The sequence below is a fragment of the Nuphar pumila genome, chromosome 11 (genome assembly GCF_984573655.1).
Source record: "Nuphar pumila chromosome 11, dmNupPumi1.hap1.1, whole genome shotgun sequence".
NCBI classification, from domain to species: domain Eukaryota; kingdom Viridiplantae; phylum Streptophyta; class Magnoliopsida; order Nymphaeales; family Nymphaeaceae; genus Nuphar; species Nuphar pumila.
Genome location: NC_143259.1, coordinates 17,716,626 through 17,739,172, shown reverse-complemented (window position 1 = coordinate 17,739,172; position 22,547 = coordinate 17,716,626). Strand labels below are relative to the sequence as shown.

The 22,547-nt window shown below is 36.1% G+C and overlaps 1 protein-coding gene across 3 annotated transcripts; it reads right to left on the bottom strand.

The window, feature by feature from the left end:
• Positions 1-6,457: 6,457 nt before the first annotated feature.
• Positions 6,458-22,242, bottom strand: LOC149822125 (uncharacterized). 3 transcript variants are annotated; one of them, XM_089981025.1, is made up of 20 exons: positions 22,155-22,242; positions 21,938-22,032; positions 21,801-21,849; positions 21,576-21,715; positions 20,408-20,461; positions 19,978-20,103; positions 19,124-19,258; positions 18,925-19,035; positions 18,635-18,757; positions 17,203-17,256; positions 17,001-17,099; positions 15,223-15,321; positions 14,224-14,301; positions 14,040-14,131; positions 13,827-13,944; positions 9,561-9,664; positions 8,406-8,487; positions 8,193-8,284; positions 7,306-7,637; positions 6,458-6,703 (listed from the first exon to the last, which is right to left on the bottom strand). In XM_089981025.1, exons 2-20 carry the CDS (start codon positions 21,968-21,970, stop codon positions 6,681-6,683), a joined length of 1,944 nt encoding a protein of 647 aa, XP_089837151.1. In that variant the 5' UTR covers positions 21,971-22,032; positions 22,155-22,242; the 3' UTR covers positions 6,458-6,680. The 3 variants fall into 3 exon arrangements, with proteins under 3 accessions (XP_089837151.1, XP_089837152.1, XP_089837153.1); XM_089981026.1 differs by having other exon boundaries at positions 21,938-21,978; positions 22,155-22,235; XM_089981027.1 differs by lacking the exon at positions 20,408-20,461.
• Between the last annotated feature and the right edge of the window lie 305 nt (positions 22,243-22,547).

Genomic DNA, 22,547 nt, shown 5'->3' with positions numbered 1-22,547 from the left:
AACTATAAAGTAAAATTGCATATTTTCTTATTATTTATTACAAAATTCTAAAAAATCATAACTCTTGGTTATTATTCACAACAATTATTTATGGAGTTTCTAAAAATCGTAAATCTATCATTTTTCTATTATAATCCAGTAAACATTTTATAATTCAGCAGACAATTTATATTATAATTCCATAAATATTTTCTGTTATAATTCAACAGACATTTACATTCGAATTCAAAACTATATACAATTCATCTATAATATTCAAAACTACATGCATTCATTCTCATCATACATTTAAATTATTATAGATATTCAAAGTTAAACTGTGAAATAGAAATTCAATTACAATTGCATTTACAGACATTTCCAAAACATTGTTTACTTAATTATATTGATTTATAATTACAAAACATTATTCATTTTTATAGATGCATCACATGCGCTCGTAGCTCCTCGTTGACCCTAGTATAGTTATCGATAAGCTTAGCTTCATTATGTATGATGGACTCCTTTGCATCAAGCAATCCTTCAACACATGGATTTCTACATGTACAAGAGTCAACTTTGTATCTACTCTACTTGCATTCCTTTTGTTCTTTTTGTCTCATCAACCCACGTTCCTCCTCCTCCTTATCAATGACCCTCTTTCCAGAGGGACTGCTTGCATAATACTATGATTAAGTAGCAACATCCTCATATCGTCGGCAAGTACCATGGATGATAAGTCCATGTCTTCATCGTCGTTGCGTCAGTCTTCAAGTTCAGAGAAGAATAGTATGGGATAATTTTGTCCTATCTTTTATTGTCAGTAGAATGGTTTTGCTAACAACCTGTTGATTGTTAAATTTTTGGAATACTCAGCTGGTCATTTGGCACTCAACTTCATTAATGTTGTACAACCAAATATTTGTTCTCATGATGCCCTTTGCTTGCATAACCACATCTTGATTCTCTCCATATATAATGAAATTTTATGCATGGTTAGTCCTATATTACATTACTTATAAACAAGTATGAAATATTATCAAAATTTCTTATATTTGCCTAGTCAGCCTTTACAATAATTTTAAGTAATGGGCTTTGTTGGGAATGTGATGACCAGATGCTCTTTGAACAATCCCATCTTCGTTGCTTAACTAATTCTACATTGAAACACGTAGAAATTTAAGAAAAATGAAACCACTCAGGGGCTTTCTAATAGATATGTGCTCTCATATCCTAACCTGCAGAGATTCATACAAGGATTAATACATATTAATACACAATATATTATTACATCATGCATGTTAAATAATATTTTAGCTTAAATCAATAGTTTAAGTATAAATAAAAGGAATAACTACCTCCAACAACACCAATATGCTTATGATTTTTATTCTTCCAGTGTTCATACTACTCAGGCCTATATTAAAGTATGCAAGTGTGGTTGCTCCTTATGTGTATTAGTTGACATGATTCAAGTCTCCCACTAGTCTAAAATATGAATTATGGATTGACTTTCCACCATTGTCGATGAATATGCATATGTCCAAGAAGTAGAGCAAGAATGCCTTCATATCCTTATCTTAGATATTGCTTGTATCGATCTTCCCTCCAATACATGGTAGTTTTTTCTTCATTTTTCTTGTCCCGTTAGGGACAAAGTAATTCCTCAATCATAAAAACTTTAATCCTTTTCCTAGGAACACATCATTCTTTGCTCTCAAATAAATATCACACATGCTTAAAATCTCTTCACCGATGTCTACTCACTGGTTCTCCATAACACTTAAATTTGGTGATTAGTGTCACGTCCTCCAACGTGGTGGTCATCTCAATATCTCTGAACTTGAATGTGTTGGTTATCACATTATAAAACTGCACAAAAGCCTCTAAGAAGGGGTGACTAATGTTTCATGGTGTGATCTCCAAAAATTTTCAGAAATACATACGATTAAGCATGTCCTTCACATCTTTGATAGATATAAGAACCATTGGTGTGCTTGAAACTAATAGAACTGGTGTATGTGGCATGTTGGATTACTCTCCTTGCCTTACAACTCTTACAATATATATGATAATTTAATAAATGATTGAATGTAAAATAGAAAATGATTATAAATATCTTAGAAACATGTATATACAAAATAACAATTTACTAAAGTACATCTTCAGTTGCACCAGACCTTCTTCCCCGTTTCGATCTCTTCCTCAGAGCTTGTACTTTCTTCTTTGCATCCTCCCCCTGCTGAGGTGCTTTTTCCATTTGCTGTGGAGCCACCTCCCCTTGTCGAGGTGCCTCCTCTGCATCTATATCATCCATATTCTTCATGTTACATCTTCAGCTTTATATGTCCGGTCATTGAGGTTAACAACAACAACCTCAGAGTGAGTACATGGGTCAACTTCTTGTTCGTTGAGTCTCCCTCCAATTCTCCCTTAGATGCTTTCAGGATGAAAAGCGTGATTGTGACAACAAACTCTTCATCATTTTTTTGTATATTTTGTTTCAGTTTTGCACCATACAGAGGTTGTTAACTACAATTTGGCTACTATTTTAGGTATTTTTTGTTGCTCTGTTGGAGGTGATTGATAATTGAGCCTGCATTTTTTGTGGTAAATGTGGGGCAACCAGTATTTTGACTACATAATAGGCTATCCACATGTCAAGTTTATTACATACATCATAGTACATAGAATGACCCAATATATAGTTTTTCTTCTTTGTCTGTTCTTATTGTGCTCCAATACTAATAGATGATGTGGTTGTGGGCCCCTCAAACATAGTTTTTTCAATCACTATATTGTGTCAAACTCTGCAAAATCTACCAGTAATAGAAGCCAAGTAACTCATAAAATCATTCATGTAATAAATAGACATTAAGAAGTTTCAAAAATATATCTTACAACAGATATAAAATTACTATTTTGTCAAGCAAAACTATGTCATCTGAAAGTATTAATAGAAAATCCAACATTTGACATTAAAGTATATACAACACTAAGAAGTACAAAATGTATTCATCAATAAGAATAAATTATTAGTCATAGTTGTCATCAATACACCATCAACAACACCATTGCATACAAAACAACATAATAAAAATTAAGCATTTTAGAAAAGCTAACTAAAAAACATGCTTAAAAAACATCAAACAATGTTTAATTGTATGAGATAAAAAAATTGATGAAAGTGTTCATAGTCATCACTAAGGTGTGGTTACTGTAGAAGCAAGAGCCTCAAACCATTAAACTAAGCAGTTGAACAACTATTCAGTTGTGTCAATAAAACCCAACGTTTAGAAGGTAAACTAATATTGCTATAGTTTCTTGTATTTTTTAATGTATTGATTATATGCATATTTTCTGTATAAAGGATAAAGAGATGGACACAAGAGAAGATGCAACAATATAGAAAAGGTTGAAATATGTAGGCTCAATATTCTCAGTATTTTATAAATATTAAAGAAAAGGGTTACCAAAAAATTTGTAAAAAATACTGTGCTTACCAAAAACACTTGTCGTTAAGAATGTGTTTACCAAAAAAACTCGTCATTAAGAATGTGATTACCAGAGAACTCACCATTGATGAATATGAAAAACTCAATGATGAATCACCAAAAAAATAGTGGTCAGAAATAGTTGCCGAAAAAGTTGTCAGATTTTTTTTGTGAAAGATCGAGAAAGTTGATGACCACAAAGAAGCCCTAGAATATGCGAAAATAGCCCTAGGGTGCAGGCAATCACTTTTTGCATCTCTGAAAAGTCACATTTATTTTAGTAGAAAAACCACAAACATAAAAGAACATTGTGTATTTAGATATGTGATCTTATTGTGGTATTTGCATAGTTAGTAATATATTTGTGTCTCTCTGCACAATTAGATATGTGATCTTATAAAATATGTGATTTTACTCTGTTATTTATGAAGTTATGATTAAAGGAGGTTCGGATAAGTTATATTTGTTTAATTTGTGAGGACTGCAAAAAACAAGGTGTGAATATATATTTGAGGGTTATAGAAAGGAGGTTTGCACGATATACAGTGACTTTGGTATAAAATATGTTATTTTACTAAGGTATTTACGAAGTTATGATCATAAGGAGGTTCACAAAATTTATTTTTGTGTGTTTTGTGAAGACTGCAAAAAAATAAGAGGTTTGCATGGTTTTCCGTTACTTTGGTATAAAATATGTGATTTTATTAAGGTATTTACAATTTTGCAATTAATAGAGAAGACAACATAAATTTATATTTTTTTGCACGCTTCTTGAGGACCACAAAAAATATGTGTCAATATGAGATTTAATAGAGGTTTAACCTTAGCCAACGGCGTGCAAATTTTGTGAGCTTTACTTGTGCAAAGGGTAAAAAGGTCCTAAAAAGTTTTTTATTTATGGTTTTGGATAATGAGAGAATTTCAGAAATTTTAGGGCATTTGGGGAAACGCATGAGTACGGTCATTTTTTTCGAAAAATATATGGTAGTCCATAATAATGCCATAAACTTGACTATGACTTTGCTTAACGAGAAAGAAACAAATCTATGCCAATTTCAATTTCAAAATTCCGTAAAATGCCATAACTATATGACCTTTACTTTGTTTATTCATGGAGAAGCTTATCAATTGCTTATAAATTTTTTTGACATATGAATAATGAAGCGAGCTGGTTACAGAAATCCACTCTACTTAGCCTTTGATGTTTCAATTTTACCTCCCTTATGTACAGAATTTCACTAATGTTAGGCACAAATACCGCAGAGTTATTGAATTTCTCCCATAACTTTATTAGAGAAATTTATTCATCACAAACTCCCATTAGATTCATAAGAAATTTCCTGTCTTGCCTACTATAATGTCATGATTTTATTTATTTTTTTAGTATTCTATTATTCTATTTTTATATTTTATAGTTTTAAATATTGTTTCAAATTATATAAAAAATTTTGTTTAATTTATCACTATATAGTTTTCGGGAAAATCTTGGGAAGAAGATTGTGACTGGCACAAATTGCTTCTCGATTTTTATTGATAAAAAAAGTTTATGTTATGTGAACCAGTTTGGAAATGATCATACATTAATTTCATATATTATTACATAATGTGAAAAAAAAAACCTTTTTTTCCTTTTGTCTTCATACATCAGATGCAATTATATTCAACTCAAATTCCAGCCTGATCATGTATTCCCAATCTTTCATCTTTTCGTTTGAAATCATGCGTTGATAGTTTGCAGGTTGAAGTTATAAAAGATTATCTTAAAATAATTCGAAGATTACATTTTCTTTTGTCATCAAGTTTTCTTTTGTCAAAATCATATATCTGTTCATCCATTTGAAACATCAATTTCTCTTGTTCAAACGAAGTGCTCGTTTGGAAGTGAGAAAAAACACTGATAGGAAAAGGAAATTTTACATATGAGAAGTTTTCAGATGACTTCTCCGAATGAATTCTTGGAAAAAAACTTCTCTGAGTGAAAATTTTTTCTTGTTTGTGTCACATGAGAAAATTGGGTGGAAAATGTAAGAGATTGGCATCCTCAGGAAGAAGGCAACATTTTAGGAGGCAGCACCATGGGTGGATATTTTGATTAGGGTAGGGCGGTCCTAAAATGATTTTTTTTAACAAAAGAAAAAAATCATATGATTTTGATTAGGGTGAGGAGGCAGCACCATGAGGAATTTTAGGACATTTTTCACGTCAAATTTTTTCTCTTGTTTGGTACGGATGGAAGAGCTGCCAGTTTATTTTCAACTTGCATTTTTTCTCAGGTTTCCTTAGGGAAAATTATGTAATTATATACAACCCCGTACCCTTAGGTCTAAGGCTCTAAGCTAATGTCTTCTCATCTTTTTCCTTGTTTTTTTTTTTGTCACCTCGCATCTTCCTAATCCATCTCATTGTAAATTCGAAGGTCATTTTCTCTTGCTTAACAATGTAAACTCAGTCGACTTTCAAAAAAAAAAAAAAAACAATGTAACCTCGCTAAAAAAACCTTCAAACTGTTTGAGTAACTGGACAATTGCCAGAAGCTTTTGTGACATTCAATCATTTGTTTTTCAACTTTATATATTTCTCTTTTAGTTTAGTGTTCCCTAAAGAAAGGGACAGATCTGAAATAATCAGTCCAGTATTCGATTGAGAACTCGCATTAATTTAGTTGTTGCACTTGACAATAAGTTTCTTTCGTGATGAACATCAAAGAACATGGAATATGAGGGGACTGTAGGTCTAAATGGAAAGGAATGAAGAAACATGACTCACAAGGCTTGATGATACGATGTTGTAGCACGAATGTGTACCTGTGACTAAACAAGTGTTAAGGAAGGCTCTTCCACTCGAACAAATATATTTTTACCTTACACATTGAGTTGTCCCACAAGGAATAGGTTTAAAGTTTAAAATTTATTGCATCCAGCTTAAGCTCCATAGGTCTACAGTTTAATTCATATTACTTGCAACTGTGGAACGTCCAACCATACATATGATCCCAAAACGTCAGTCTTCCAAGATTCAAACTCACCTATAATGACATCCTCATAAAAATTGTGATAAAATAAAAGGAAGCACACCATCTATTCATATCAAAAGATCAAGTATAACAATATGCAGAATCCTGAAAACCACAAAAAAAAACAAGGAAAAAAATGAAATCCCGCCAAAAATAGTGGTGCCAAGTTTCCAGTCACCGGCACCGCTTCATTCCTAATCGAAAGTGGTCTTCTTTCCTGCATATCACCAGATTCTATTAGACTGATAGTGTTCCATACTAAAACAAAAAAAAAAGAAAGACGCGCACTTCTGCAGGGAATGAAACATAACCACTTGACAATGATCAAATTAGGAATATTCTTCAAAAATGATTAAAATTAGGGAGCGCCCCAACAGGTTGGATCGCCTGTAACCAGGCATAAAAACTTCAGAATTGAGCCATAATAGACTTGAATAATAGAACAATCTAAATAACATCTGGGTCAGTTTCCAGCTGTGGGCAGGTATCCTAGCAGTTTGTATGTATTACCATAATGAATTATTTCCAACTACAAATAGCAGCTGCCGGACACCCTAAATGGGACATATCAGATCCTACAGCACTAGATAAAATGCATCACCTACAGGCATATAAAGATTCGCATGACCTAATAAATGCTCATGCACAGCACTAAGAGACACCCGATGGAGGTTGTTTGTTTGACATGGTGACAACAGATGCCAACCATGCCACTGGGTCTCAAGGTCTGGTCCTAAGCATGTTGTCCTCACTTAATAATAGGGTTGCATGCGAGTAACTAAGAAACTTATCAGGTTGCATGCGACTAAGAAATATTACCTGTACCAGCAGCAGCCAGACTGGGTTTATTAGGATAATCACGTCCCCTGCCTCCTCCACGGCCACCTCTACCTCCCCTGCCACCACCAAACCGCCCACCACTATCTTGAAATCCTCTTCCACCACCCCTGCCACTGCCAAACCGGCCACCATTCCTGCCACCACCACCACCCCTGCCACTGCCAAACCGGCCACCACCACCACCACCTCCTCCTCCACTGCTTCTTTGACTTGCTTCATCCACTGTCAAAGTGTAATTACCTAACTCCGAACCATTGAGCTCCAGAGCTTTGGAGGAGCTGTCACTGGATGCGAAATCTATGTAGGCAAACCTGTGAATGATAGTTGTAACAAATGAAAAGGTTGGGTCATATAGATGTTACATTAACTGAAGTTATATCAACAAAGATAAATTCTTTAAAGGAAAAGGAAATGCACACAGGAGCAAGGAACCTGCCATGAATCACCATCAAAATTAGGAAGTTTAAAAAATCGAGTGATCAGATTACCCACACTGGATGTCACGCAGATAGAAAGAACCAAACAGGTCAAATGGACTACAGTCCATGCATTCACAATTTCCCAAAATATATATTTTTAGCAAGCCATAAAACCAGGCACAGATGGTCAACAATACGTCCAGATTCTTATCATGGGTGTCACCAAGGTTCTTATCATGGGTATCACACACTTTCAAAACAAGATTCTGGTTTAAAAGTTCCCAGTGGCGGGTCGATGACAACAATCATGACAACTAGAGACTGGCTAGAAATACCTCAAGAACAAATGTCAACATTCTCTTTTCAGACTGCCTATTAATTATTTACATTAGTTTATTTTTAACTACACAATATGGATAAACATTTGCAAAATTATAGACAACTAACCCCTTAACAGCACCAGATTCATGATCCGTGGGAATAGAGATCCTAGAAATTTCTCCACAATCTCCAAAATGCTCTTGTAGATTGCTTCGTATCTGCAGTTAGGAGATTTCAGGGGAAACATGATCAATCAAGATAAACCAAAATGAATGCTAAGATACACTGAATTTTCAGAACTACAAGAGCATTATTGAAACTTTTAGGGGAAACATGTACCTGATCTTCCTCAAGAGACTTATTGAAACCTTTTACAAAGACAGTGTGAGAGTTAGCTGGCTTCTGGAAAGACCTCTCATTGCTGTCAATGAGAATAAGAAATGAAAATCATATATCTGGCACTGATTTCATGGACACGGTGATGGGTAGCAGAAATATAGAAAGAGGAGTCAGCATTTCTGTTATTTACAGAAACAAACTATATTTCAGGTTTGCTAACTATGACTGATGTGAAAAGCAGTATTTCAAAACTCACTGAGTCAACTTGGTGGCTCACTGACTCGCTCGACTCTGCCATTCACCAGGTCAAATTATTGAATGACTCAGAACTTAGCAAAACTCAGCCTAGTCATGGTTTGACACAGCCAAGTCATGGCTGAGTCAAAGAATGACTCAGAAGAGTCATACATATACATATTATGTATATTATATATAAATGATATTGCATAATTAATATTATAATATTATAATATATATATATACCTTGTATAAATAGGGTAACTGGAATATGTTTACCAACCAATATGTTTACTGGTATGAAGCAAGATTTTCATAGGTTTTTTTACTTCTTTTCAAAAATTCCACCGTATGGATGTGATCCAGACGTTTGGATCATCCAATTACGATGCATAAGAAAGATCTCAAGGGTTGAAAATCAATGACTTAGAATTTTCATAAATATTCAAGCATAAAAAATCTCATCTCTTGATCCGATTGTGATGATCCAACAGTCAATTCCTAGCAAATGGACCATGCCGAATGCATCTGCAGGGTTAGATTTGCAAAAAAGACTGAAAATCCCAATTCATACCAGCAAACATATTTGGTTGGTAAACATATTTCAGTTTCCCGTATACATAATATGTATATTGTAATACTTATCATATGTAACAATTAGTTATACAATATATACAAACATATTTTTATAGAAATATAAAATGGCTCAACAGAGACACTGAGTGGACTCGGTGAGTAACAAGTAAACTCATGCCTTGCCAAGTCGCGAGTCACCGGGTTTTAAAACTGTGGAGAAAAGAGTGCAAGAATACAAGAGTATGACTTTTGAAAGAAAATGGTGCCTTTTGATTATTAAAATAACAAATAAACAAAACTAAGCCAGTTTTTGCATGGCAGGTGAAAAGAATGATGCTTTACCCGCTGTTTGGAGTGTATCCACCTCTTTCATGAGTACCCCTTTCATGTGCAATATCAAGCCTTACAGAGCGGCCGAGTAATTCTTTACCATTCAACTCCATAGCCTACATGAAAAAAGTAACTGGTGTAAAATTCAGCTGACAACACTAAAAAAATTCAGCCAAGGAACAAGACCCACACCGATCATACAGTTCAACACTCCACAGCTCTACCCACCAGTCACCACATTCACACTTCTCGGAACAGCTCTACCCACCAGTCCCATTCACAACTCTCTCTCTCTCTCTCTCTCTCTCTCTCTCTCTCTCTCTCTCTCTCTCTCTCTCTCTCTCTCTCTGTAAATAGGTGGTTGGGGTGCGTCAGAGAGGAAGGGCAGAGGGTCTGAGGTGGAAGGAAAGGGGGTGACCTCAAACAAGCCAGGGAAAGAGTCAAAATGGCCCCGCCCTTTTCACCATGCTCAAATTTAAAAAAGAAACAATGGTTGACAGGTATAACAGTGTATAATTGTTTAGTTATACACTGTCAGTCCCAAGCTCGGATAAAAGAGGAGGGTTGCGGTAGGCCAGTGACAGCCACCATAAAAACTTAGTCGCACCCTATGAATATGAACCAATATGAGAATTTCGTTGGGGCGTTCCCTACTGAGCGACACATTGTACTCTATAGGCCCGAAGGCAGTGATAAATGGGCAAGGGTTGCTAGGTTGTCGCCCAGAAGCGACACATCACACCGGTGCGCGGGTGTGGTGTCAAATAGGCAAGGGTTCCCTCACTTTGTTGGACGGGTGAGGGTAAAGAAGATAGTTCAAGACCATAAAATTAGGTTAGCCACTTGGAACATAGGGTCTTTAACTGGTAAGTTGGTAGAGTTAGTAGATGTTATGTGTAGGAGAAAGATGGATATTTTATGTTTACAAGAGACCAAATGGGTAGGTGAGAAAGCAAAAGTGATAGAACCTTGGGGATATAAGATTTGGTATACAAGAATAAATAAGAATAGGAATGGAGTAGGGGTTGTTATTAGTCGTGAGTTTATAGATAATGTAGTTAAGGTCCGTAGGAAGGATGATACGATTTTACTTATTAAATTAGTATTAGGTATGGATATTATTAGTGTTTATGCACCTCAAATAGATTTAGATGATTTCATTAAGCGTCAATTTTGGGAAGATTTAGATGGAGTAGTACAAGGGATATCTTATGAAGAAAAGTTTTTCATCGGCGGTGACCTTAATGGACATGTAAGCATTAGTAGGGATGGATTTGAGAGTATCCATTAGAAAGAAACAAAAGTGGAAAACGGATTTTAGATTTTGGTTTGTTCTATGATATGATCTTAGCAAACACTTGATTTAGGAAGAGGGAGTCTCACCTAGTAACATTTAAAAGTGGGGTTAATACGAGTCAGATAGATTTTTTTCTACTTAGAAAGAGAGACAGGGGTTGTTGCATCGATTGTAAGGTTATACCGGAAGAAAGTGTAGCTACACAACATAGAGTCTTAATTTTAGATTTTAGAATTAGAAAATGCCGCAAAAGAGAGACATATGATAGATCCTAGAATTAAGTGGTGGGCACTGAAAGGAGCTAAACAAGGAATGTTCGTAGAGAAGGTAGTTAATGAAGTTGATTGGTGTCTCGAGAAGGATTCAGAATCAATGTAGAATAAGATAGTGGGTGGCACGAGAAAGGTGGCTAAGGAGGTATTGGGTGAGTCTAAAGGCGGTGCACCGCTAGGTAAAGATACATCGTGGTGGAACGAGGATGTCAAATTAGCTATTAAGGTTAAAAAAGAGTGTTATAGAAATCTAAGTAAGAGTCGTGATAATGAGAATTTGGAGAAGTATATGATAGCAAAGAAGAAAGCTAGAAAAGTAGTTCGAAACGCAAGGGATAAGGTATATAAAGAGGTTTATGACAAGTTGAAGTGTATCTACACAACATAGAGTCTTAATTTTAGATTTTAGAATTAGAAAATGTCGCAAAAGAGATAGACATAAGATAGATCCTAGAATTAAGTGGTGGGCACTGAAAGGAGCTAAACAAGGAATGTTCGTAGAGAAGGTAGTTAATGAAGCTGATTGGTGTCTCGAGGAGGATTCAGAATCAATGTGGAATAAGATAGTGGGTGACACGAGAAAGGTGGCTAAGGAGGTATTGGGTGAGTCTAAAGGCAGTGCACCGCTAGGTAAGGATACATCATGGTGGAACGAGGATGTCAAATTAGCTATTAAGGTTAAAAAAGAGTGGTATAGAAATCTAAGAGTCGTGATAATGAGAATTTGGAGAAGTATATGATAGCAAAGAAGAAAGCTAAAAAAGTAGTTCGAAACGTGAGGGATAAGGTATATAAGGAGGTTTATGACAAGTTGGATACCAAAGAGGGCGAGAAGGATATTTATAGGCTTGCAAAGATGAGAGATAGGCAATCGAGGGATCTGGGAATGGTTAGATGTATCAAAGATGAAACGCAAAGGGTTTTAATCAAAGATAAGGAGATAAAGGAAAGATGGAAAGATTATTTTGATAAGCTATTTAATGGAAGTCATGCTCAGGATCTTGGAGACTTCTCCATTCCTTTTCATGAGATGAATCGTGACTTCATGCGCAAGATTCAAAAGAAAGAAATTGCAGAGGCTTTAAAGAAAATGAAATAAAAAAGAGCAGTTGGCCCAGATGGTATACCTATCAAGGCTTGGAAATGCTTGGGTGAGAAAGGTTTAGAATGATTGACAAATCTTTTTAACAAGATTTAGCGAACAAATAAGATGCCTAATGAGCGGAAGAAGAGTACATTGGTGCCTCTATATAAGAATAAGGGTGATATACAAGATTGCACAAACTATCATGGTATAAAACTCATGAGTCATACTATGAAACTTTGGGAGAGGGTGATTGAGTCTAGGTTGAGGAAGGTTGTCATGATATCGAAAAATCAATTTGGTTTTATGCCTGGAAGATCAACTATGGAAGCTATACATCTTCTTAGACAACTTATTGAGAGAAATAGAGAGAGGAACAAAGATTTGCATATGGTTTTTATTGATTTGGAGAAGGCATACGATAGAGTACCTAGGAACGTTCTCTGGTGGACAATGATGAAGAAAGGTATTTCTCTCAAGTACATTAGTATAATTAAAGATATGTATGAAGGAGTAGTAACCAATGTCCGCACTTGTGGAGGGGTGACAACCAATTTTCCTATAACGGTTGGGTTACATCAAGGATCTGCTTTAAGCCCTTTCCTATTTGCTATAGTGATGGATGAGCTTACGAGATCAATTCAAGAAAATGTGCCGTGGTGTATGTTGTTTGCTGATGATATTGTTTTGATTGATGAGTCTAGAGCTGGGGTTAATACTAAGTTAGAATTATGGAGACAGACATTAGAAGCAAGAGGTTTTAAGTTGAGTAAGAGTAAGACATAATACATGGAATGTCGGTTTAGTAAGCAACGAAGTAGTGAAGAGAGTGTAGTGAAGCTTGGTGAGCAAGAAATACTGGTGGATGACTGTTTCAAATATTTGGGATCTATCATTCAAAAGTATGGAGAAATTGATGGAGATGTAAATCAAAGGATAAAGGTTGGGTGGATGAAATGGAAAAGTGCCACTGGAGTGTTGTGCGATCGTAAAATGCCATTGCGGTTGAAGGAAAAGTTTTATAGGACGACAATTAAGCCCGCTTTACTATATGGTACGGAATGTTGGGCTGCCAAGAGACATCATATTCAAAAAATGAGTGTAGCTGAGATGCGTATGCTTAGATGGATGTGTGGAAATACAATAAAAGATAAGATTTGAAACGAGGAGATACGTAAGAAAGTAGGCGTTGCATCCATTGAAAATAAGATGAGAGAGAATCATTTACGGTGGTTTGGACATATTCGGCGAAGGCCTAATGATGCTCCAGTTAGAAGGATGGAGAAATGGGAAAATATATTAGTTAAAAGAGGTCGGAGTAGACCTAAGAAGACTTGGATGAAGATGATAGGAAAGGATATGAATGCTTTGAACATCACCGAAGACATGGCATTGGATAGAAATGATTGGAGGAGAAGAATTCATGTAGAAGAACCAAAATGATTTTCTTTTTTGGTTCATATCGCCGACCCCCAATTGTTTTGGGATGAAGGCGTAGTAGTTGTTGTTGTGGTTGGTGGTTGACAGGTAGGGTTTAAACCAACCCAAAGCAACTGTGTGCATACCCAGTACCGATATGAAATATATGACAATAAATGGTTCTCTCAAAAAAGAAAAAGGTTTACCTTCTTAGCTGCAGATTCAGTGGCAAACTGAACATGCCCAAACCCCCTGAACTGGCCATCTTGATTTGATGCAAAACGGACATCAACGATCTCACCAGCATCCTTAAAGAATGTTTCCCTAAAGAGATGCAAAGAAAACATGTGAAAACTGAAGAAAAAACAAAAGATTAAATGGCAAACGTCAGACAAATAACAAAATGGCATGAAGCATACAGATCTTCTCTTTCAACAGAAAATGATAAGTTGCCAACAAACAATGTTGTTGACCCAGAAGCTGGGGTTTTGGGAGTAACCGGAGTCTTGGCCTGTCCAAATTGAATAAAAACCCAATATTTTAATGTAACAGATGAATTAAAAATTGATGGGGAAAAAGAAAACAATGGAGAAGTTTAAATACCCCTTTTGTATCAAACTTTTTAGCTGATTTAGCTGCAACATCCTCCATTTCAACGTCATTTTTTCTCTTCAAGTTTTCCTGACAGTTTCATATGATAAAAGAATAAATCAAACAAGAGAATGAAGAAGAAATGATTCAGAATAATTGTTATTATGTGTCAAAATAACATCAATGTGCTAACCACCAGACCATCAAATTGGCATGAAAAACAATTCTTGACCCACACAGCATCAACCTTATCCAACAGAAGTCTTAGCATATCAGGTGTCATGTCATCCTAGACACATGACTCAGTATATGTATCTCGGTGATAGAGATAGCTGATTTTATCAAGTGCAAGTGGACCTTTACCAGAGAGACCCAATTTAAGTTTGCAAAGAAATTTGAGAAAATATGCTTTGAAGAACCTTCCCCCATTTAAGAAACCTTTTCTTCAATAAAATTTACCACTTCATCACCCACCCAAAAATGTCTACATTTCACTCGACCCACAGGCACCTCTCTTTTTAAAACAAGCTAAATAATAAAGAAATAACAGTGCCAACCATACAAGTGCTTAAATAAATATTCTCAAGGAAAAAAACCTAATTTCTGTTGCCAAGATTGACATTTCTTTTTGTGCTTCCAAATCCTTTCTCTTTGAAGATTAAAAAGACAAAACCCGACATGTTACTAATTATCTGTAAATCATTAAAGTCCTCCAAATTTTAGTTGACCTAAGCGACAAATTTATTATTAAAATGCATTGGGCCTTATTTACCTCAAAACAATTCCTCCATAAGGACATAGTCATATGATCCTCAACATAGCCCTCCCACATGCCTATTCTATGAAATGTTCACTGAACTTGTACACATTTTAATGATGATAAATAGAACATCTACCACGAATTAAAAAGGAAAAGATGATTGGAAAGCAGAACAGTATTTGCTAAAAACAAAAGAACATAGTACAATTACCACAGATAACACAACCATGCCATAGTAATCAAGTACTTACTTTATTTTTGGTGGTCTTAGAAGGCTGCTCATCTTCACTCTCTTCCTCTGATGATGAATCATACTCGCTAACCTCATTTTTCTTAGGAGTCTGGATACACTAAAGAAAATGATGAGCAAAAAAGCAAAAATAAAAATTCACAAACAATTTGTGGAACTGCATAATGTGGAAAGATATGGTAAAGAAACAAAATATGTGTGTGTGCATGCACACACACACAGAGGGAATAAAATTCCAAACACATTCCTTTACTATACCATGTCTACAATTTTTTAGAATTCTCTTCCACATGCACTACAGGAAAAAAAATACCAACGAAAAGATGGCACTGGGATTGTAAAATTCTCAAAAAAAAACCACTCCTTTAGCATCAGTGTTAAATAAAGAATACCAATGAACAATTGCATTAAGGATTTCTTGATATGCTAGTGGTACTTCTATTCTCATCTGGTGTACCACTGGATTCATAGGGCCTCAAAGTCTAGGACCACTCATCATGTGATTGGCAATAAATGTATTCCAATCATATTCAAAGCGAACATAACCACATTGCAATGGATCTAATCATCTTATTGACAAAGTAAAATGTCTGATAAATCCTTACACCCTGACAAAATTAGTATGGTTTGCACAGATTTGTTGTGTTCTTAACTTGTCCATCAAAAGACATGAAGTGTTGCAAAAACCACTTCCCTTCCCTCTCAATTGCTTTTTCTTTAGAACTTCAAAGCAATATATCAGAACGTGGTTGTAAGAGATGTGGTGTATATCAGAACATCCTCACATATCCATGTCAACCTCTGGTGAAAAGATCAGGTGCAATATGATTACACAAATATTTGTGCATTAAGCACCTGATCACCCTGCATCTTGGGGACAGGCCTGTCAGTTGTGGGGCCCAAGACCTGATGGAGGGCAATCAGGTGTTTAATGCACAAAATTTGTGCCATGTGATTGCACCCGATCTGGACTCCAACCTCTGGCTGAAAAGGTTATGTTGGAGCCTATATTAGAATGGCCTAAAGTTTAGGCCATTCATTCATGCCAAAGTCACATGTTAAGCCATGAGGTTATAGAGTTCATATGGGGGGAAGCAACTCGACAATGTGAAACTGCCAATTTGTGACATTGAAGAGTTCTTTCTCACCATTCTAGCCCAATCACTGTTAACCATTTTAATTTAATATCTTGTGTGTTCTATCTTTGAATTCAAGTTTTGTTTCATCCACTGATGGCTTTTACTGCATAATTTCCTTTATTTGTTGGCATGTAATCACGAGAGAACTGGTTTCTTCAATAAATCCCTTATGTTTACAACCCTAGATTCCTTCCTGACAATCTCCCCCTCATTTTTCATTTTGTTTCAAGCTTCTGAAATGTGGTGGACTGCAGATAGGGCATTAATCTTACATTTGCAATACTAGTTAAAAGGTTTTTACCCTAAGGACTCAGTTAATAAATGCCACCTTCCTCACCCCCTTGGCTACCATAGCGAATCATGCAGCCAAAAAATGTACATGTGCTTTAAAAAGAATTACATAGTACAAGCATATACCCATAAAAGAAAATTGCAAGCATTTGCTTAACCAACACACACAAGGAGGACGGGGAAAAGGACTAGCCTACATAAGATTTCCAGACAAGTAATAGCAGCTTCCAATGATTATTGCGCATAATCTTTTATTCGCCAATAGACAAGCAATGTGGAACAAATAAGAAATAAAATATCTGAATGAACAGAGCAGCATGGACATAAGATGTTATAACACAATAGATACTTTTTTATCCTCCTCTTCACTTTCATCTGAATTGTCATCCTCATCACTGCTACTGTCCTCTTGAACAATCTTTTTTGTCAAGTTTGAAGCTGGAGCACCCTGAAACAATAATTAATGTAAGAAAAACGATGTGGCAAAGCAATGAAGTACTAAAAACATACATCAAAGTATCAAACTCAAAAAGAAGGAGCAATAAACTAACTGTAGGCTCCAACTTTTTCTTCTGAGGTGCTTCATCACTTTCAGAGGTTTCATCCTGAAAAAAGCATTGTGATTAGATACAAAAGCAAACACCAATGAACAAGAGAGCTTGGTGCCACAAGCCGTCATTAACTCACAAATTACTTGAACATGTAGATACAAATTAATTGAAAAATGGAATTGCACAGGAAATAATATATATCTCAAAGGCTAAAACCAAATAACAAATTCATAAAAGGTAAAACACAAGAATTTATAATTTTAAGATCCACAAAAAAGAAATAAATTTACAACCTCTTCAGACCCATTATCTGAATTTAGAATTTTAAGATCCACAAAAAATAAATAAATTTACAACCTCTTCAGACTCATTATCTGAAGGCTCTGAACTATCACTTGACTCTGCTTTTTTTAAGCCACCAACAGGCACAGTTTTTGGGGTTGCAGACAACCTTTTATCTGGAACATTGACTTTGGTTACGGTTTCCTAATAGTAGGGGTGCACACGAGCCGAGCTCAAGCCGAGCCTGTGTTGTTAGAGCTCGTCTCGGACAGAAATGCATCTGCTCATGCTCGGCTCAAGCTCAGAGCTGAGCTTGAACAATACCGTTCAGGATCGGATTGCCTCGGAGCTCGAGCCAAGATTCAAACCTACCACCTTCTGACAAAAAGGATACAATCCTACCCATTACAGTGACAACAACCTTTGTTACACATTGAAAACAAAAAAATTATATACTATTTAACCGAGCCTAATCGAGCTTTTTTAGCTTAATCGAGTTCAGCAACTTGATCAAGCTCAGCTCGTTTATCTAGGCCGAGCCTGGTCTTGTGTTTGAGCTTGGCTCATTTGTTTTAGCAGAAAAGCTTGAGCCAAGCTTAAACAAGCAAAGCCCGAGCCGATTGTGCACCCCTACCTAATAGTATAAGAAACACCAGATAGAAATGAACTTGGAGAAAACCAGCCATCTTCAAATCAAGAGCATCTCAATCATTTGTATACCACAATAAACTTGCTGCATAAAAGATGAATGTATATTACCTCATCTTCTGATTCGTTATCAGAACTATCACTATCACTAGATTCTGTTCTTTGGTTTGACAAAGATGCAGGAAGCAGAACTAAAGTAGCCACAAAAGCATAGATATAAAAGCAACCAAGTGAATGCAGAAAATGAGACCAATATGAAATATTAAAAAAATGAAGAAAAGCGGCATAACTTGGCAAGTACATTGCCTTTAAGCTCCATCATGTTTTCCTTTAGGAGTCAAGAAAGGAACACCTCCAAAAGAAAACATCAACAATTTCTCATAAAGAGAAAAGAAGAATCTATTACTTCTGGAGACAATACAGAGAGGACAACATGAATTCCTCCCAGCAATTGAAGTGCCCAGAACTTCACATTAGTAGACAACAAAAACTTTTTTCTTACCTCATTGTCATCAGAGTCACTGTCTGAACTATCACTTGACTCTTGTTTGACTTTTTGAGTTGTGGAATTCTTAGACATCTCCGAAGATTTTTTTGCTGGTCCACCAACTTTGACCGCAATTTTCTGCACAAATTAAAGCAGCAATAAGTCAAAAATGTGCTACAATATCAAACAGCTTAGTGAGGGTGACATGCAAATTTCTTTAATGGCCAAAATCACAGCAAAAAAATCCAACAGATAATCATAAAGATTCATTAAATTGCAGCAACACCAAAAAACCTTAAACCTACATTATCGTCCTCAGAATCACTCTCTGAGTCTGAGTTCTCACTTGATTCAGTCTTCTTCTTGGAAGCAGGTGGCAATTTCTTTTCTGGGACAGGAACTTTAGCAACTTGCTTCTAAAAAAGGTCAGATAATAAATTATTTATAGCATTTAAACAATCATGTTATCATTGTTAATAATCACATATTTCTTCTTGTGGTTACCTCATCCTCGTCCGAGCTGCTATCTGAGCTTGAACTATCAGTCAATTCATCTTTGTGTTTGGAGGCAGACAATGACCCATTCTTTGACACGATTTGAGGCAACTTCTTTTCAGGATGTGACCTAGTTACAGGTTCCTGCACAGACATTATTCAGAAAAAATGAAAAGAGAAAACATGAAAATTGAAGATCCCTAAAAACTCAGCATTTTAATCCATAAAAGGAGTTATTCAACCCAAGCATATGCAGTAGCTGCAGATTCCACAAAAAGAAGGTTAAAAAGGAATGTCAACAACCACAGAGCTTAATCTGAGGCTCAATGATTGAATTTTCTTGCCTCTAAATATGCATCACCAATATCCAAGACCAAAGGTATGCAGGTCTAAAGGAAAAAATAACTATGCACAAAAGCAACCCACAAGACATATTTTGCCCACGGTGTCGCCGGATAATTTACAATCAGTTATGCATCTCACATGACAAGGTCCCCATTTTCAACAAAAATTACAATAGGTTTGCAACAATGTGACATGGCTCACTCTTTATTCTAACATGAGACTAACCGGCCCATCTGCAAAATTGCATACTCACGTGTCACCCGCACATGCACCACATTCATTCACTCATCCCCTACACCCTTGTGAACCCATGTGCCATGCCCATACACACATAAATCATTCTTGAAATGTAAAAACAGCTTAATGCAACTAATGAATTACATTCAAGCAATAATCTAGCAACAATGTTCATTTAACTATTGACTTCCCCTACCCCAAACTCAAAAAAAGGCAAATCAACTTATGTATTAGAATTATGATCAACAATGACAGCAATTAGCAAATGAAATAGAACATACATCATCAGAATCCGAATCGCTTTCTGAACTACTGCTGGACTCCTTCTTTGGCAATGAACCGTTCTTCAATGCAGCTTGAGGTGCCTTCTTAGCTGGAGCAGAAGCTTTTGCTGAGGGTTTAAGGTCCTAAAAAAATTCACAAGATTTAATGCACAGATCACAATGTGGAAGTAAAGAATGATGAATCTAACAGCATACAGATGCCACAAGGCAAAACAGTAGATGCACGGCTTGCAAACTCTCTAAACCGGATGACATAATGAACTTGGGACAGCATTTTTCATGTTAGTATAAAGCTGTGTAGCCAGCATTATGCAAATGTCCAAAAGAAAAAAGCAGCACAGGATCACAACTATCCAGAACAGATAAAACAAGACATGAGGAACTGACTATTTCTCACTTCATCAGATGATGAATCTTTACTACTGACCTTTTTAACTGCTGGATTGACTAGTTGCTTAACCTTTTTGGCAGAAATTTTATCCTGCATTACATATCAATAAATCATTGAAGCGACAAAACCAATCACTGATGACAAGATCCATAGAGTAACTCCACATGTTCAGGACTTCAGCACTGCAAGTGTAGATGTGCATATGCCTGAATGTATTTTTTCTTATATGCATTAACAATTTCATGTGCAAATCACCCATATAAATCACACAGCCAACAAAACTAAGTCTTTCATACTATCTACTATGTGATACATACACTCCATTTTTGCCTGTGTATCGTGTAGCCTTGTATGCTAGTCATATTGGAAACTTCATAAAAACGGTTGTTTCTCTGTATCCACAGCCGTATCCATGTGACATAATTTATCGAGCCTATCGAACCTTATCCAGACTTTCAGACTACAAGTCCACAACCCCATCGGAATAGCAACAAAGGGATTTCTAGTTCTGTAATAAATCTGCCCACCGTAAAAAAAATCCAAGTCTTCATGAATCTTGAGAGCTACATACAATTGACTCCCAGCTTTTTCAAGTGAGGATAAGGGAGCCAACGGCAGGGATAGTATATATCCACAACAAAGTCAACTCTTAATGAATGGAAAGATAATACCACTTCAAAAGGCACAGCATATTTTGACTTATTCACACTCGAAGATGATCATTTTGGGGACTTTGTACATGGAACTCTTAAGCGCTTCTGTAAGATCGGTAGTATAATAAAGCTACCGAATAAGCATCAAGAGTGAACAGGAGAAAGCTTGTCCGTAGGCAGATTACCAGAAACAATCAATCACAATTCCATCTTCTATAAAGAAGCTTCTGGCAAAACATGTAATATGATGCTTCAAGAGAACTGCATTTGATTATTCAGAGGATTATGCACCCATGCTGAACAACAGAATTATCATCTGAATATCAATCTGCGTGTATCAGACGCATCAGAACCAATTCAATTTCATGCAGGACTAATTTAATTAATTTCAAATTCTCAATATACACAATGTACATGACCGGAAGCAACGGGAGGTACAAAATCAAAAGATAAATAGGTGATCCGAACAAATGGTTTAAAAAAAATTATATCCGTGGAATCAGAAAGAAAACAACTCATTAACGCAAGTTAGTATTGCAAGTAGTGAATACCGCTTCTTCTTCGGACTCGGACGAAGACGTAACCTCCGAGGTACTCTTTTCCTCATTCTTCTTCGGGACATCAACGTAAGTCACTTTTGATTTCTTCGCGCTAGCTTGTTTCTGAATCTCTTTCTCCGCCTCTCTCTTTCCTGAGAAATGATCACAATCCATTCAGATGTGCCAAAACCCTTACAAGTTCACAACAGCAATCACACAGGAGAATGAAACCCCAACCCTTTTTTGAAGGCTTCTTTGGCGCAACTGCAGAAGAAGGAGCAGCAACCTGGTCCAAGAAATCGACGGAATCAAATAAGATAATAAAATAATCACAAAAAATCCAAAGATTTTTTTTTAAATGATAGATAGTTTACCACGATGTTCGATTTCTTGCTGGACTTTCCCATAGCAACGGCTGAAAAATAATCGAGGAAAATCAATAAATAAAGTTCGACAAGAACGTTATGAACTGCAAAAAAAAGCAACAAAACTAGGGTTTTAGCGTCGAATGAGCCGACTTAGAGGAAAACTAAAATGAGCAAGAGAAATTTGAGAGATTTAAGAAAGAAGAAGAAGAAATGTGCACCGTACTTGGAGGAAAAAGGGAGAGATTGCGGGAGGGAACCCTTCTAAAACCCTAAGCCCTAAAATTCTTTCTAGGTTTTAGGGTTTTACCTATGAGAGAGAAAGAAGGCGCGCGCAACGGTTATATACACGTGGAAAACAAAAGAAACCCTAAAACGTTAGAAACAAACGGTCAAGATCAAACGCCCCGTAAACGGTTCGGATGCAGGGTCGGGTTTAAGGTCGATCCGAACCTGCGTGGCCGGACCCGGTTCTTGGCGAGGGTTCCTCGTCATAACAAAAAATGAGAGCCTTGTATTGTTTCTAGATGATTGGTTAAGAAGGTTGCAAATTCCACGATGTGTAACAAACATGAGATATTATGGAAACAGAGATATTGATCATATTTTTAAAGCTAAT

Coding starts and splice junctions, on each gene's coding strand:
- LOC149822125 (XM_089981025.1), bottom strand. CDS start 21,970: ATGGGAAAGTCCAGCAAGAAATCGAACATCGTG. Junction 14,132..14,223: donor AAAAGTTTGATACAAAAGGG/GTATTTAAACTT, acceptor CAATTTGGACAG/GCCAAGACTCCGGTTACTCC. Junction 7,638..8,192: donor GAATCTGGTGCTGTTAAGGG/GTTAGTTGTCTA, acceptor TATCATTCACAG/GTTTGCCTACATAGATTTCG.